Source organism: Nothobranchius furzeri, chromosome 7 (assembly GCF_043380555.1).
Source record: "Nothobranchius furzeri strain GRZ-AD chromosome 7, NfurGRZ-RIMD1, whole genome shotgun sequence".
Classification (NCBI taxonomy): domain Eukaryota; kingdom Metazoa; phylum Chordata; class Actinopteri; order Cyprinodontiformes; family Nothobranchiidae; genus Nothobranchius; species Nothobranchius furzeri.
In genome coordinates, this window is record NC_091747.1 from 28,273,970 (window position 1) to 28,291,688 (window position 17,719).

Sequence of the window (17,719 nt, forward strand, 5' to 3'; positions counted from 1 at the left end):
GATCATTGGAATGATCAGCAGCATTTCTTGATGTGACTTTATGGCAGTTGCCCAGGGCATCATCACAAGGAGGATGGCATTCATTTACTTTTGTTTTATTTGGTATTTTTCAGTCATTTTTGGAAATAGTGATTAATTTTGATTAATTCACAGCCTATGTTTAATTACATTTAAAAATTAGTTGTTTGACATCCCCAATTATAATAAATGTCTACAGATGAGATCAAACAAAACAGATGAGAATTGCCCTTAAAGAGCAAGTCACCCCCAAATAAACTTTTTTTTGCTGATAAACTAAATAAACGAGTGTCTAATCGTGCTGCAGACACGTGTCGTCAATAATTTGGCACTTCAGTGCATCTTAGTTCAAATTTAAATATTCTGCCTAAAACTGGCAGTGTTGTTCCGTTGTCAGGTAAAAACTCTGCACTGTATTTTAATTTAAATCTGCCACCGCTTTTGGCTAAGAAGTATGCTATGATGTAAACTGGTACATTATGATGTCACAATGCTGTCGTGAGCCTGAGTGTGTGTGTATTTGTTAGCGGCTCCGCCCTCTCGGTCTGCCAGGCAACAGCATGTGTTGCATTTTTCAAACATGAAGTGGGAGTGGAGTTAGACTCTGGTAGGGGATGACTTGCTCTTTAAGCTGTTTAACTTGGACCAAGCATTTTAGGTCACAGATAGGTGTAGCTTAGGGTCTCTGTCTATACACCTTATAAGACAATTTAGGTGATGGCTTGTTGTTTTTCTGCTATTGAACTGTTTTCTAATAATGTTGTGTTTAATAAAGTGAAGGAAGGAGAAAAATAACGTTTCCCTAGCAGTTTTAAAAAATGTCACTATGTAATCCGATTAATCGATTAATCGTGTCGAGACCCCATCCGATTAATCGATTATCCAAATAATCGTTTGTTGCAGCCCTACTTGCCTTATGTGCCTCCTGGCACGAAGAGAAATGATGATGATGATGATGCGATATTCGATAACAGTGCTTAATATTGCGATATCGATATTACTCGCGATAAATGAACAAATACTAAAGTATGCAGTGTTGATGTCGTCTGGCGTGTGATGTCTGCTCTGGGTTTAAAGCAAACAAAAACTAATGCATGAATTCCATTACAATATAACATTTTTATTGCAAAAATATGCAGCTGCACCTGCTACTGTATTAGCAGCAAAACAACAAACTACATGCATGCAGTTTCTCAGTGACTTTAAAACAGGGATTCCCAAAGTGTGGTGCACGAGCTGCCGCTAGGAGGTGCGCAAGGTGAAAAGTGTAATGGCTGCGGAGCTCAGAGAAGTCTGTCAAAAGTCACCATTAGTGTAGCCATAAACTCATGTGTGGGTGGGCCTAAGAAAATGTAAGTGGGCCCAATAAACGTAATTGAAAACAAGTATATTTTGCTTGTGTGTGTGTGCGTGTGTGTCCTCCGCACATGCCCTAGCTCAGGGGTCGGCAATACGCGACTCTTCCATCCATCTGATGCGGCTCTCTGTGCTTGTAAAATAATGAATGGATATTTAAATAAAATGCTTTATATTTTACTGCATAAATTTTACATCTGTAAGCTAATTCTAAATGTAAAGATTGTCTGCGTAAACCTGAACAGGTCCAACCCGGTCTACTGTGAGACCGGGTTGACGCGTCACGCTTGTGCGCAATCATATAGGTGCTTTCTGAGCTGAAGACGATGTGAGATTCTCGGACTCTCCTCAGACGCCACATTGGAGACAGGAACAAGCACAATTCAGCCAAAGTTTCATCATCAGGGAACATTTTCTAAGTGACAAGTCTCTCTGAGAGACCGAGTTTGGAAAACTCGCTTCAGTGGAAGGAATCTTCCCGCATGCGCTCTGGTTCTGCAACGCGCTCCAAGCTCCTCTCCACATCTTTAGCTTGCTGTGCACCTTATGTACATGCTGACAGCGAGCTGCGCTGAGTGGTGTCCAGCTCAGATATTCAGAAGGAAATCTTTTCTTGAGTGATTTAGCTACATCTGCGAATTGCGAAACGAATAAAGTGTTAGTTTGTCTGCATGCGTCGGGGTAATTCTTTCTATTCTTTCTCCATCAAAATCAACGGCCAAATACGGGAACTGTCCGGTCAACACAAGCCCTGCTTTTAACTGTTCTGTTTTCTTGTGAAAATTGTTACAAATTAAACTTGATTAACACCAGAGCCAGGCGCACTGCGCCATTGTCTCTGTCACTGTAAATGAGGGAAAAACAAAATAATCGGATCCTTTTCTGACCTTCCCCACCTACAAAGTTTAATTACAACAATCAAACGTGACAGAGCCTGGATTTGTATTCTGAACAGTCTAAACATGTTTTAAAAGAAACGTATGACAAAAGTGGCACCTGCTCAGTAAAACCACCAACAGGGTGAAAAATATCAAAATATTGTAGGCAGAGACGGGCTACAACTTCTGGATCCACTTTATATAAATCGTTTTATTGGTTATCGTCTTATGAAAGATAACTTTGACGTACACGAGCGACCGGTACCGGCTGCTGTCACCTGTTGTGAGCAGCACTCTGCTGTCTGAGGGTAGGCCCCGCCCACAACGCCGCGGCTGCTGCAGTGTTTTCTTTACTGTGGGAAACTGGTAATAATGGCTCTTTGATGGGAACAGGTTGCCGACCCCTGGTTTAGCGTGACGTCTGATTGAGATATATATATATATATAGCCATGCCCTGATGTGGGGCTGGGGGGTGCGTCAACATGGTCGGGACATAGAAGGGGGTGCGCGGCTAAATAAGTTTGGGAACCACTTGAAACATCACCTCCACCATAAAACTTTTTCTGATGCTCCAAATACAGAAAAACATCCCTTACCAGGGTTTTTAGAATTAATAAAAAAATCAGAAAATTACTTTAAATGTTACATAATAGTTAACATCACTTAAATGCAACAGCAAATTCTCTCATTGCTACTGAGCATTTTCTCCACTTATGTGGTTATGATATAAGGCTGTTGCTGTAACTGGGAAGTGAACTGTGCTGGGCCAAACTAGGAGAATATTAAGATTTTCTGAGGGAAAGAGAAAAACAATTGTCTACCCTTCAGAAGAGGAACTGGCAAAAAACTACATGGAAAATATGTGAACACGTTTGTTTTTAACCCCAAATTGAACAAGTTTACCTAGATCTTAAAAAGCTGCTCAGATGATGAAACTGCAACTTTGATTGTGATAACAAGCTAACAAATTGAACTAAGATAACTGGCTAGCAGAGCTTCTGACTGACAGTTTATGTGCAGCAGCAAATCAACTATCCTGATTAACAAGGTTATAAAAGCTCATAAAGGAAAAACCACTTTGTTGTGTGGGGGAACTTTTCCAGGCCCTCTTTAGCAGGGTGGGACTGGGAGGAGAGAGCTGTAGCCTTTTAGCTGGAAGCTAACCGGAGCCTGGGGCTAACACTAGCGACATGAAGGTGGGTTGGTTCACCGACACATGTCTGAGTCAGCCTGGTAAAAATGATTAACGACACAGAGCGGAGTCATGTTCACGTTTGAAAGCAGCGCTGATTGCAGAAACATCAGCACAAAGTGCGTTCGTTGCTCTCAGCCAGCGTGACGAACAAGGGAATGGCGCCGCTAACTGTTCGGGTGTTGCTTTCCAAAAGGGTCTACGTAGGGGCGGGCGTATTACGTGAACGGAACCATCTGATTGGCCGCATATCAGAAGGACTACATTTGATTGGTCAAATAATACTTCCGCGTAAAAAACAGAGCTGGTTTACAAAAAGCTGATGTATGGCACAGATGGAAATGTTTGAACCAAACATTTATCGCTGTTTTTGCCGTGTTTTGCAATGGGCCTATCGCACGTCCTGTTATCGCGATGACAAACATTTTTCAATATATTGTCCAGCCCTTTTATTACTTATTAAAACTTACTAATCATAACATTGTCATTTCACAGATTGGTTCACATCTTATTATTGACTAACACTTTGTTTGATTAGCTTTATTAAAAATAGAAAGAGTTCTTTGATTCATTAAAAAGAAAGAGTCCTTTGTCTTCATTCTTCTCTTGAGCTGTCTTCATTCTTCTCTTGAGCTGGAAAGGAGAAGTTTTAGAAGCAAATGCATGACCTTGAGGCAGTCTCATGCATATTAGTTCTGTGTCAGAGACATCTGAGGAGAGAGGGTAAATAACCTTCGGTGGAATAGCTCCTTCATCACGTTACAGTATATATATATATATATATATATATATATATATATATATATATATATATATTAGGGTTGTCACGGTGTGAAAATTTAACCTCATGGTTATTGTGACCAAAATTATCACGGTTTTCTGTATTATCGCGGTATTTTTTTAAACCTGTTACATTTTCAGACAACTAAATAAACCCTGTATATCAGGAACAATATTGTCCTTGATTCAGAAATGGGTAGAGTGCCTTCTCTGGGTCAGGGATGAGGTCCTGCCCCAAGTAGAGGAGTTTAAGTATCTGGGGGTCATGTTCACGAGTGAGGGAAAACTGGAGTGTGAGATTGATAGGCGGATTGGTGCTGCATCTGCAGTGATGAGGGCGTTGTACCGGTTTGTCGTGGTGAAGAGAGAGCTTAGTCAGAGTGGCAAGGGTGGCTGGGCTCTCCCGTAGAGATAAGGTGAGAAGCTCGATCATCCGGGAGGGGCTCAGAGTAGACCCGCTTCTCCTCCACATCAAGAGGAGCCAGTTGAGCTGGCTTGGGCATCTGGTCAGGATGCCTCCTGGACGCCTCCCTGGTGAGGTTTTCCGAGCACGTCCAACCGGGAGCAGACCCAGGACACGGTGGAGGGACTATGTCTCTCACCTGGCCAGGGAGCGCCTTGGGATTCCCCCTGGACCTGGCCTAAGTGACTGGGAAGAGGGAAGTTCTGGGCCTCTCACCTTAGGCCACTGCCCCTGCGACCCGACTCCGGATAAGCGAATGAAAATGGATGGATGGAATATCATCCTCAGTTTGTGTCTAAACTTTACTTACAATTTGTTATTTTGTAATTCTGTTGTTTATTTGTTTAAAAATTTCCCATTTAGTCTTTAAAATACCAATATTTGCCCATAACTTCTTATTTTGTGTCTGTTTGATGTCATCATTTTAAAAATATTAGATCAGATGATACTCAGTACTCAAGTAGCCTTCTAATCAGATACTTTTTTACCCTTACATGAGTAATAAACCCTATATCAGGAAAATATTGTCCTCGGTTTGTGTCCTTCCAGTGATTTTTGCAGATTTGGGAAAATGTCATCAGGCAGTAATCATTGTTAAATTCATAATTATTCTCGGAAAGAGACCAACTCTTATCTGCCCCTGGGAGCCCCGTAATGCATAGCGTCATTTCAATATGGGGGTGTTCGCGACACGGTTTATATGCAGGTAGTGGGCGCTGCTGCTGCTTTATATAGTGACTCGTTGCATTCTCCCTCAACCTAAATCCTCGGATCACGCATTTTTAGCTAAAACGCTAACGTTAACTTGCCTTGCGTTGACTGTAGAGTTGTGGGTGATGGTCATGCAGATGTGTCATGAGATTTGGAGCGCTGCTGCCTTTCACAGACACTTTTTCCTGCACGTGCTGCAAACAGGATAGCCGTCTTCTATCAACTGTCCCTCGGCATTCTTCAAATATCCAAAAAATGCCCATACTTCTGACTTTGTCTTCTTAGGGGGGATAATTCATGTTATTAATGAATTAATTCAATATTCTCATTTGTTCTTGAATTTCTTTGGATCTTGGCATGGTGTCTAGCTTTTGGTCTACTTCTCTGTGTCAGGCAGCTCATATTTAATTGATTTCTTGGTTGAAACAGGTGTGGCAGTAATCAGGCTGGGGGGGTGGCTACAGAAATTGAACTCAGGAGTGAAACACCACAATTGGGTTATTTTTTAACAAGGGGGGCAATTACTTTTTCACACAGGACAATGTAGTTTTGGATTTTGTTCTCTCTCTCTCTGCCAGCATCCAGATCATATTGAGACTCTGTGCAGCACAGCCACCAGAAACCGAGACTTTCTGATGTGGTGGAGTTGGGAAAGCATTGGAGCTGCCTGCCAACCAAGATATGGAGGGTCTCGTTGCGGGAACTGTCAGCCAGGGGGTAAATAAATTACGCTCGCAGAGGAGTGGGAGATGGAGATCGTCAGGGTGGCCTGACTTACTCAAGCGGAGATGACCACAGTCCTGAACCACATTGGCATGCCAAGTATCCATGGCTTGAAGATCCAGCATCACTGCCTAATAACAAGAAAGCAGTAGAAGCAACATTCCTCAGAACCAAGAAGCAGCTGTCCAAAGAACCTGTGTGGAAGGCAGCCTGCAGCACACAAGTCCATGAGATGGTGAACCGCAGAGCTGCAGTGAAGCTGTCCAAAGACATCCTGCAGAGTTGGACTGGGCCTGTGTCGTATATAAGCCATCTCATTGCACCAAATCCTCACTCTGTATCCACCCCAGTGAGACTAGTGTGGAACAGCAGCCAGAAGTACAGAGGTCTCAGCCTGAACGACATCCTCATCAAAGGTCCCGACGTCCTGAACCCAATCAGAGCTGTCCTGCTGAGGTTCCGAACTGGTGTTTTTGCTGCCCTTGGTGACATACGCAAGATGTACAACTCTGTCTGGCTGGAAGCTTGAGAGGTCCACCTCCACAGGTTTCTGTGGCGTGACAAAGAAGAGTCAGAAGTAGAAGAGTACGCCATAACAAGAGTGAACATGGGGGACAAACCTACTGGTTGCATAGCCCAAGTTGCCATGCGAGAGACTGCAAACTTGCCTTCATTCAGCCATTTTAAAGAAGAGAAACGTGTTGGAAGAAGATGCTTATGTCGATGATATCTTGACTTCACACAATGACCAAGACCATCTGAAATACCTCACCGGCAACATTGAGTATATCCTGAGAGCTGGAGGATTTTACATGAAGCCCTGGGTCTACTCCAATCAAAGTGGGAGGAAAGAAGCCAACAGTGAGATGGATGTAGCAGAGTCAAAGACTATAATTCTGCCAAACTAGCTAACAAAAGAAAACAACAAAGCCCTCGGCCTTGGCTACACCATCGAAGATGACAAGCTCCATGTCATGGTTGTAGTCAACTTCTCAAAGAAAAATTAAAAGATGTGCCTTGGCCAAAATCTGTTAAGGGAAGAAGTCAGAACTCAAACCCCTGATCCACTCACCAGACGAGAACTGCTGAGCCAAGTCTCCAGCCTGTATGACCCACTTGGCCTTGTGACTCCTGTCAAGCAGAAAGGTGCCATCCTAGTTAGAAGAGCTTTCCAAGAAACCAAAATAAAGTCCTTCTCAGAAGACACATGGGATGATGCTGCCTTGTCTGTAGGTCTCAGAGAAGATGCCATAAAGGTTCTGGAAGAGTATGCAGATCTGAACCAACTTCGCTTTGCTAGAGCCCTGACTCCACCAGATCCTTGTGCAGAGCCTAGTGCAATTGCATTCTCTGACGGCAGTGAACACGCATATGGTGCAGTGATGTACCTTTGCTGGAGCTGCAGTCATGGTGTTGTCATGAAACTAGTAGAATCCAAAGCCAAGCTGACTCCTCTCGACCACAAAGGTGACCCTGTAAAAGCAGAGAAGAAGAAGAAGAAGAAGAAGAAAATATCATTTCTATAGCGCCTCTCAAGATAAAAATCACGAGGCGCTGTCTTCGCAGCCCACCTGAAGACCTACTTTTGAGAAGCCCTGTTGTATTCAGGTCAGGAGATGGTACCGTCTCGTCAACAGCCAGTCGATCCTGGGCGCAATACAACGTGAAAGTTACGGCTTCCAGACGTTCTTTGCAAATCATGTCAGTGAGATCCAGAGTGGCACTGACGTCCAAGATTGGTGGTGGATTCTGGGGCCAGCAAACATAGCAGAAATCATCACCAGAGGGACTAGTCCAAATGTCTTAACTGAAAACTCTGAGTGGCAGTCCGGTCCAAAGTTTCTCCAACTTCCTGATGACGAGTGGCCAACGAAATCTGCCAGAGACGTTGTTGCCCATGCTCGAGAGAAAGTAACTAGGGTCCGGAAAAAGACATTTGTAGCAGTACTCACCAGAAACCACTTGAAACCAGCTAATGATCCAGCCTATATATGTTCTAGAAGACCACCAGCGGGGGCAAAAACCCGAAAACTAGTTGACGAAAGGCGTTTCAGCAACCTGGCTGTGGCATGGATCTGGAGAGCGGCCAAAAAGTTCCGAAATGCCAAGACCACAGATCAAGAAAGGTGGGAGGTAGTGCCTTCCTTGGGTGTCCTTACAGTCAATGAGAGACGAGATGCATTTCGAGACCTTTGCCTTTGCACTACAACGGACAGGTTAGTCGTCTACAGAGATCAAACAAGTGGACTTCTAGTGTGTGGGGGCAGAATTCAGACCTTCAGAGAAGACCGCAAAGCTGTTCCTCTTTTACCATTTCATGCCTGGTTATCCACCCTCCTTGCCAGAGAAGAACACAGTGAAGGACATGATGGAGTAGCAGGGACTTTACTGCGGATGAGAAGGAAAGCATGAGTCATTAAAGGAAGACTTGTTGCCCAAAAAGTTGTCAACAATTTCATTGTGTGCAAGAAAACAAAGGGGAAAAACCTGCAAACAAATAATGGGAAACTTAACTGAAGAGAGGTCTAGTCCTGCTGCACGTTTCGAGTTCACACCTGTTAGGACCTTACCATGTGAAGGATGATGTCAAGAAAAGGGTAACCATGAAAGTATGGGGAGTTGTGTTTTGCTATATGGCTAGCCGAGCCATCCATGTCGAACTAGGAAACACACTATCAAACTGAGAGCTTCCTGTGTGCCTATATGAGGTTCACTGCTGTCTGAGGGCATCCTCAAAAAATTTGGTCAGATCCTGGCACAAACTTTGTCGGCTCAAAACCTGTATTGAAAGAGATGTACACTTACCTAAGACTACAGAATCAAGAATTACTGGAGGAATATGCTGCTAAGAATGAGACCACCTGGGTGTGCAAGATCCTTCCCGCCAATTCACCTCACCAAAATGGAGCTGTTGAAGCTGCTGTCAGAGTTACCAAGAGAGCCCTTAAAAGTCTTAGGAATGTAGAAGGCCTTACCTTCAGTGAGTTCCTGACAGTGCTCCAGCTAGCTGTCAACCTTGCAAATGAGAGACCCACTGATGCCAGAATTCAGAGCAGAGAAGAACGCCTCCAGTACATCATGCCAAACAACCTGTTGCTTGGTCAAGCCACAGAAAGTGGGGACTTTAAAACTGTTGACTACACCACCTACTCTTTCAAAAGGCTCACTGAAGTACAAACAACAGTCACCAACTTCTGGAAATCTTGGAGCCAACTTGCTGGTCCATATCTGTTCGTTTGCAGTAAGTGGCATACTGCTGACAGGAACGTCGCCGTTGGAGACATTGTTTGGATCTGTGATCAAAATGCACTAAGAGGGCAGTTCAGACTTGGAAAGGTCCCCAACGTGAATCCTGATTCCAGGGGTGTTGTCCGAGACTTGCACATGAGGGTCTCCCCAAGTTACAGCATTTCAGTGAAGAGTCCAAAATCTGCTGCCAGAGATCCTGAGTCAAGCACCGTTCTGCATCGGGATGTCCGATGCCTTGTGGTCCTTGTACCGGTAGAGGATCAAGTCGGATAAAGCTCACCTGCATGCAATCTTTCTGGGCAAGGCCACACAAAGATCGAGTGGGAGGTGTCATGCTGACTTGGCAGAGGTCGCCCTGTCAACTGTCTCCTCCTCATGCTGACTCTTCTGCACATTATCTGCACATGAGCTCTGCATGCAATCTTCTCATTGGCCAGAGGGGGCTTGTGAACCCTGGCATGTGTCCTCCTCCAGGTGAGCCAAACTAAGTACAACCAGTGGCTTCCTAATGCATGCAGCAGGCATTCAACCAGGGTGTGACAAACTGAGATGGCAGAAGTAAGCAAACAATTCAACTGTGAGAACTTTTGATCTTGACAGGCTATCGGTTTTCACCTGATACTGATGCTGACTTTATGATGATCCTGAAACTGGTCAAATAAAGACATCTGAGTGAATCCAAAAGTCTGGTCTTTTCAAGTGTTGACGCCTCACAGAAAAAGAAGCACTTGACAGTCTGGGGATGTTTTGCTGCTTCAGGAACTGGAAGGCTTGCTGTGATAAATGGAACCATGAATTCTACTGTCTACCAAAACATCCTGAAGGAGAATGTCCGGCCATCTGTTCGTCAACTAAAGCTGAAGCGATCTTGTGTGCTGCAGCAGGACAATGACCCAAAACACAGCAGCAAATCCACCTCTGAATGGCCGAAGAACAACAAAATGAAGACTTTGGAGTGGCCTAGTAAAAGTCCTGACTTGAATCCTATTGAGATGCTATGGCATGACCTTAAAAAGGCAGTTCATGCTAGAAAGCCTCAAATAAAGCTGAATTACAACAATTCTGCAAAGATGAGTGGGCCAAAATTCCTCTAGAGCGCTGTTAAAGACTCGTAGCAAGTTATCGCAAACGTTTGATTGCAGTTATTGCTACTAAGGGAGGCCCAACCAGTTATTAGGTTCAGGGGCCAATTACTTTTTCACACAGGGCAAATGTAGGTTTGGATTTTGTTCTCTCCCTAAGTAATAAAAACCATCATTTCAAAACTGCATTTTCTGTTTACTTGTTATCTTTGACTAATGGTTAAATGTGTTTGATGATCAGAAACATTTTGTGTGACAAACATGCAAAAGAATAAGAAATCAGGAAGGGGGCAAATAGTTTTTCACACCACTGTAACCTGGCATCAGGCAGATCTCTATGTGTAGCCCTGTGTCGAGTCCATACATTTCTATCTAAAATCTCAGCAGCAGAAACAGTCTGAAAGAGGGAGGGCTATCTGGTAGAATATTTTGAGCTAATTTAGAGGACACGCAAGGTAGTGCCCGGCTGGCAGAGGCTACCATATTTTGTCTTTAGCCAATCACTGTAACTGAAATGACATGTGCGCCTGGAAAACAACAACAATTTGCTCGAGCTTCATTCATTCACTCACGCAGCAATTACCATGTCCTCGAGTTATTTCTGCCGGTTTTGCAAGAAGAATATGCGCATAAAGGGCAGGATTTCCCCCAGCGCTGTACAAGCCTGGCGGCCACCAGACTTAGCTTTGTCTACCGCCAGGCCAAGCATGGTCCCAACCCACCTCCCCGGCCCGAGTACAGCAATCACCAACCCCCCCACACCCACTCACATGGTCCAGCCCGCAACATTCCATCATGGTTGAAAAATAATATAGTTCAAAAATAAAGGTTGAATCAACGTCTTTTTTGGCCGTCACATCGTCTCATTTGGACGTTTAATAATTAGAATTTAGGCTTCTTATTACTGTATTACTGTAAAGTAAAATATATCATTACTGTAATATCATTAGTGGAATAAAAAAATATCTCTGTTTGCCATCTGAATAGAAAACTCATATCCTTGCCTGGATTTGACCCCGGGTTCCCGGTGTGTAAGGCCGTGAGCTATCTCTTTTGACATTACATAAAGTCACGTAATGGATGTACACTTGCAACTGATTCGCAACATGCTATGTGTTAAACTATAGGTAACTAGCTGTCAAAATAACAATTATACATGTAGCTGTAGACATGTACCGCAACCTTTTTTTAGCCATGGATCCTGTATTACTGTTGTGACTATTTAGTTAGCTGTTGGCGTCAACCAGCACGGCCATGTTTGTTTTGCTTAGCCGGGCACTCGATACTATCATGAAAACTATGTCCCACCCTACAGCACAGTACTGACACGATTGTTCGGACAGTTTGAACTGGAGCGGTACAAGATAGATTCTCTTGAGTTTGGAAAACTCCAAATCTCGCAAGAAATCATCTTCCAGTGCAAGGTTAATGGAGACGTCTTATGGTAGAGAAATGAAGATTAATTTCTTGGGCAAAAGCTCTAATGCAGTCAGAATGCCAATTGCACACTCCTTCAAAAGTTGCAACATCTCTGGCATTGTGCTGTGTGATCAAACCACACTTTTCAGAGCTGCATGTGCAAAATTCATTAAGTCTAATCAGCTCCTTTATATGCCACACGTGTGAGGTGTGATGGATTATTTTGGCAAACACCGATTTAGACAGATTTGTGAACAGTATTTGAGAGTAATGGGTCTTTTGTGTATTTGAAAATGTTTCACATCTTTGAGTTCAGCTCGTGATACATTGGAGTAAAAACAAAGTGATGCATTATTTTGTTCAATGTATTTATTTTTCGTATGAGGTTCCCTTAAAATACATTGCTCTGGGGCTCACTGACAGAAGTGAGGCTGCTGTATACAGGTGCCACCGGTCTCTCTGACCACCACCAGCAGTCAAGAAAGGTGAAGTGCAGACACCCCTCTTTCTACTGAAAGAGAACCCTCAACGTGTACTTTCAACTTAAAATTGGGAGTGGGTACTGGCACCAGAGGTGAGGCTGACTAAACAGATTCCCCCCACCTTTGATCAACTTCCAAACATACGATAAGACATTAGACACCTAAGTAGTTTTGGACCCACCCCTTCCCAGAAATCTGTTCTCATGCTGGTGGATAGTACAACTGTTCCTGTCAGTTGTTGAGCCGGACCATTTCCAATGTGGTCCAGTAGTAGAAGTGCTGAAATCGACAATAAACCTTCACAAATCAAAAAAAGGTTACAGACCTCTATCTGTCTGATGTGAATCTCACTAACTGTATTGTTTGGGCACCTTTATGTTGTGTCAATATTACTATTGAAGCATTACGGGTAATTTATTTTAAATGGCTCTATTCATTCTTTTTCTTTATCCCATTTGATGTTTGTGCGTGTCCAGGATGCTTCGCTTGTGGGATGGAGAATGGATTTCGTGTCTATAACACAGATCCTCTCAAAGAGAAGGAGAAGCAAGGTAACAAGAACCTAACACCAAGCTTCATGGAAAGATTTGTTTTGGTTTTTGTCTTATTTTTTGCCTGCTGCCTGCTAATTTGCATTTCACCCCAGCTAAATGATATGTTGACCAGTGACGTGCAGTGAAGTTCATGACTGGGGCAGCACTGACTGCTCTGAAGTCAGACAAATATATGATCCCAAAATAGAAGCTTGTATTAGATTTTTGACCATGAATTAAATATTTTGCTATCTTAAAACGTCTCTATTATGATTTTACCCTTCCACTGTCCTATCAGGTGACCCTTCAAGGACAGAGGTTGGTTAAACATGGTTGATAGTTTATTCCTTGGTAAGGGTAAAGTGGTGCACTCCTAAATAAATGAATAATAAAAAAGCAATGCCCAATAATAAAGTTTAAAAAGGCCCATCAGACCCCATTAACAATGTGGAAGGGTTAATTAATTTCATATCTGTGAGTTTTCTCAGCAGGGTGGCAGGGCTGTTCCTTAGAGATAGGATGAGAAGCTCAGTCATCCAGGAGGGTCTCGGAGTAGAAATGCTGCTCCTCCACATCAAGAGGAGCCAGTTTAGGCGGCACGGGCATCTGATTTGGATACCTCCTGGATGCCTACCTGGTGAGGTTTTCTGGGCACGTCCAACCTGGGGGGAGACCTAAAGGAAGACCCAGGACACGCTGAAGGGACTATTGGCATATAAGCCTAATCTATACTTCTCCGTCTGCTTTGAGACGGTTGCTCGCAATGCCATTGTCCGTCCTTTCGAGGTCTCTCCAGCAGGCTTGCAAGGACGGACAGTCGAGTTCTCTTTTCTAAACATCCGTTCAACGAGATGGAGAAAGCAAGCTTGTTATTGGTCAGCCATTGCGTCCTCAAAAACATAAAGAGAGCCAAGGATATCTAGCTGCAGATACGGAGAAGCTTGAAGAATACCTCACGAAAAAACTAAAAAATATGAACGTTTTATTCACCCATGACTGGAGGAGTAAAAATAATACGTAGCAAGCGTTTTATACATGGACGGAAATGACGGAAAACGTGGGTTTAGAGGTGGCGAGCGCATTAAGCGGTGGAGAAGAATGTGAGACCAATTTGTCCGTGTTAAGAAGTCTCAGAAATACAACAAAACCCCATAAACACAATAGTAAATGCATTATCTTGGACAGGATACCACAGAACAACACTATGCCCTCTGTTGTCCTGGTGGGGAATTGCTTTGCAACACTCCCAGGAGATGAAGAAGTCAGAAAGCAAAACGTCTCTGTCCAAGCATGCGTGTCTCTCGTGGAGCTGACGGAGAAGTATAAATTAGGCGTTAAGATTCCCCCGGAGGAGCTGGCCCAACTTGCTGGGGAGAGGGAAGTCTAGGCCACCTTGCTTAGGCTACTGCCCTGGTTGATTTTACTCGCCAATCTGATGGGCATAATTTCAGCTGGCCAATCAGTCTGTAGTGTCACCTTGATTCCAGTCCAACTGCTTGGGAGGAAGCCTGGAAAAAAAAAGAGTCGTTTCGGAACCAAAACCGCATATCTGACCCGTGTGTGAAACCAAATTCTGGTCCCGTACGTTACTGTAAGGGACCATACTGACACTAAAGTGCAAGCTCCATGTCATGGATTTTATCAATATGTTTATCAATACCCCATTTCCTATAGTGAAGAGAGAAGGAGACAATGAGCAGACAAGTCAAACAGTTCTAACTGTGGCATGATGCACGAGGCAAAATGCCCTGAACATCCGGTCACAGTTTATTTATAGTGAGATGTGAGTGAGTGAGTGAGTGAGACATTTTTCCTGATGCACGAGGCAAAATTCCCCAAACATCTGTTCACAGACCTCATGAGAGAGAGAGAGAGAGAGAGAGAGAGAGAGAGAGAGAGAGAGAGAGAGAGAGAGAGAGAGAGAGAGAGAGAGAGAGAGAGAGAGAGAGAGAGAGAGAGAGAGAGAGAGAGAGAGAGAGAGAGAGAGAGAGAGAGAGAGAGAGAGAGAGAGAGAGAGAGAGAGAGAGAGAGAGAGAGAGGCTTTATTGACATTTTTCTAGCCTACCTATTGAGATTTAATATTTCATTTATTTTTTTATTTTATGTAATTTATATTTGTATTTTAACTGTTATGCCATGTAGTGCTGGGTATCGATTCAAATTTCCAGAATCGATTCGATTCCGATTCTTGGGATTTAGAATCGATTATCACTATCTAATCCGATCGATTCCTGCAAGAGCAGGCAGCGTGCACCTGAGTCTATAAATCCCAGCACTGCCCCTATCAGTTAGGACACTGCCTGTCTTCTGTAATGATTTAAATTACATGTTATCTAATAAGCCATAAGGCGTAGGATTCCATAGTAAATATGAAATCAACCTTATGGATCTGTGAGGTTATTTTAAACCAGAAGATTGGAACTTTTTAATGTAGGGATTAAATAGCAGCTTCATATTCACTCAGAGACAACAGAAGAGAGTCAAGTTTAAAAGTTTAAAAATGTACTAAAAACAAATTGAACTAGACTGACTTTAAATGTATGGTGTAACTAAGGTGAATGAGACAGAGAATGGTGTGACATTCTGGCAGGAACTGTTGCAGCAGTTGGAACAGCAACATATTTTATCCAGCTTGTCGTTGGTTCTTTCGGTTGAAGACAAAAATTACGGATTGGCCACTCCGACACTTCTCTAGAACACTTTGAACTGGCGTTCGAGATGACATGGGCATAGTTTTATACTTCGGATGTTTTGGTTTATGGTCGAATGAAAAGTTGACAGATTTACCAAACACCATCAAAACCATGCCTCCGTCAGATCTGGCAGATTCTGATTGGATCAGTCAAAGCAATGTGTCATGTCTTTTAACGCTACGTGAGATCAGTCCTATTGGAACACTTAGTCATATTACTGATCATATTCTATAGGATTATAATAAACTAATTGATATTTTGATTTCACAGATTGGTCACATCTTATTTATTGACTAACACTTTGCTTGATTAGCTTTATTAAAATAGAGTTCTTTGATTAATTAAAAAGAGAGAGTCCATTCTCCATTCTTCTGTTGAGCTGAAAAGAAGCAGTTATAAGCAAATGCATGAGACTTTGAGACCATATCTCATACAGACTAGTTCTGTGCAGAGGAGAGGGGGAAACAGTCATTTCATACGTTACATATCCCCCCTTTTCAATGGTACAGTGGTCCGTACAGAGACCACCTGGCGTTGAACAAACCAGAGTCCTAAAGGGACTTCGATGACAGGGGAATGTGCAGTTCCCCCGGAAGAGGCCAAAAGTGGTGAGGTACGAACCCCACTCAGAACAGTCTATGGTATCAACAGCCTCGCATAATCCCTTTGGAAGCACTCAAGTCAGCAGATTATTAAGGTATCCACGTGGGGGTAATAATTTGAAGCAGGAGCAAAACTTTATGTATCCACGGGTAGGGAATACTTCCAACAGTATATTGATCTTTGTAATTGCACTTATCGTGATTCAGTGCAGGAAAGAGCAGCAGGCAGGTTAGGTCCCAGCGAGCGAAGTATCCCAGCAGCCATGCCGAAACAAACGGTCGTCCAGGTCCTACGAGCCGGAACACCCATCAGAAGGAGCGGAATCCAACGACGAGTCATAGGTCCACCCCCAGGGAAGCAAGGATCATCAGCGAAACTCAGGAGAGGAGAGAGAGAGCACAGCACAGGGCACCTCAATGTAGACACAACAAAATGGCGTCTAATGCAAATTAACAAACAAAAAGAAACCTAGCACTGTGAGTACCTGCATGTACTATGTGTAGGCAATTATGTGAATTAACATTTAAGAGAAGAAATGGGTGCAATGCACTACGTGTAATGCAAAAAGTGGTGCAAAAAGAATAAAATTAATAAAACCCTATACTGCATATGGGAGAAATCACTGCACTAAGTTAAAATGTCTTCAAAATGTAAGGGCAAAATTGGTTGTAGCCTAGGGCTGCAACAACGAATCGATAAATTCGATGAAAATCGATTACTAAAAGCGTTGGCAACGAATTGCGTCATCGATTCGTTGTGTCGCACAACTCTTCCAGACCAGCGCAAGTCAGATCAGCGCGAGGGAGAGCCAGCAGATCAGCGCGAGGGAGAGCCGGCAGATCAGCGGAGGGAGAGCCGGCAGATCAGTGTGAGGGAGAGCCGGCAGATCAGCGCGAGGGAGAGCCGGCAGATCAGCGCGAGGGTGAGCCGGTACCGGCAGATCAGCGCGAGGGAGAGCCGGTATCGGCAGATCACCGCGAGGGAGAGCCAGCAGACGCTGCTGCGAACCGGTTCCGCCCAAGGCCGGATTAACTGGGCAATTGCCCAGGGCCCACGAACTCTAAAGGGCCCAGGGCACGAGCAAAATACTGTATCTGTAATTTCCCTGCTTTATGAGGACTATGGTGACCGTACGTTCCGTTTTCCCCGGACGTGTCCACTTTTCACTCTCTGTCCGGGCGTCCGGACTGCGGGCTCTTGTATTGATGAAAATGTCCGGCTTTTCATCCAGGAGCAGGGATCGAATTATGGGGGAACTGTATATCCTACACATCAGGGGAGCCGGAAAAAAGTTTTCTATATTATATCATTTATATCATTTTTGGACTCTTTTGAGCAGAGAGCGGCACAGCGCATTGTTGCGCAGCGATCCAGGCAGCTGCTTCCAGCGCACGGTCCATTCTCAAAGTGGCGCAACCAAAAAACTATAATTAGCACACAATCGTTCATGTCTGCACATGTTCTCTATTTTCTGTCTTATTTGTGCCTGAAGCGCGCTACTGCGGAGCTCATCACCTGTGCTGTGGTGATGTCACC

At 43.8% G+C, this 17,719-nt stretch overlaps 1 protein-coding gene across 4 annotated transcripts in view; it reads left to right on the forward strand.

Moving 5' to 3' along the window:
• Positions 1 to 17,719, forward strand: part of wdr45b (WD repeat domain 45B) — a 107,384-nt gene that overhangs the window by 17,546 nt on the left and 72,119 nt on the right. For 2 of the 4 annotated variants that reach the window (XM_070553006.1, XM_070553007.1), the window contains exon 2: positions 12,831 to 12,905. The exons of the other annotated variants lie outside the window; for them this stretch is intronic. In XM_070553006.1, coding sequence (XP_070409107.1) covers positions 12,831 to 12,905 — 75 coding nt within the window. The remainder of the gene's footprint in view (positions 1 to 12,830; positions 12,906 to 17,719) is intronic. 4 annotated transcript variants of the gene reach the window in all.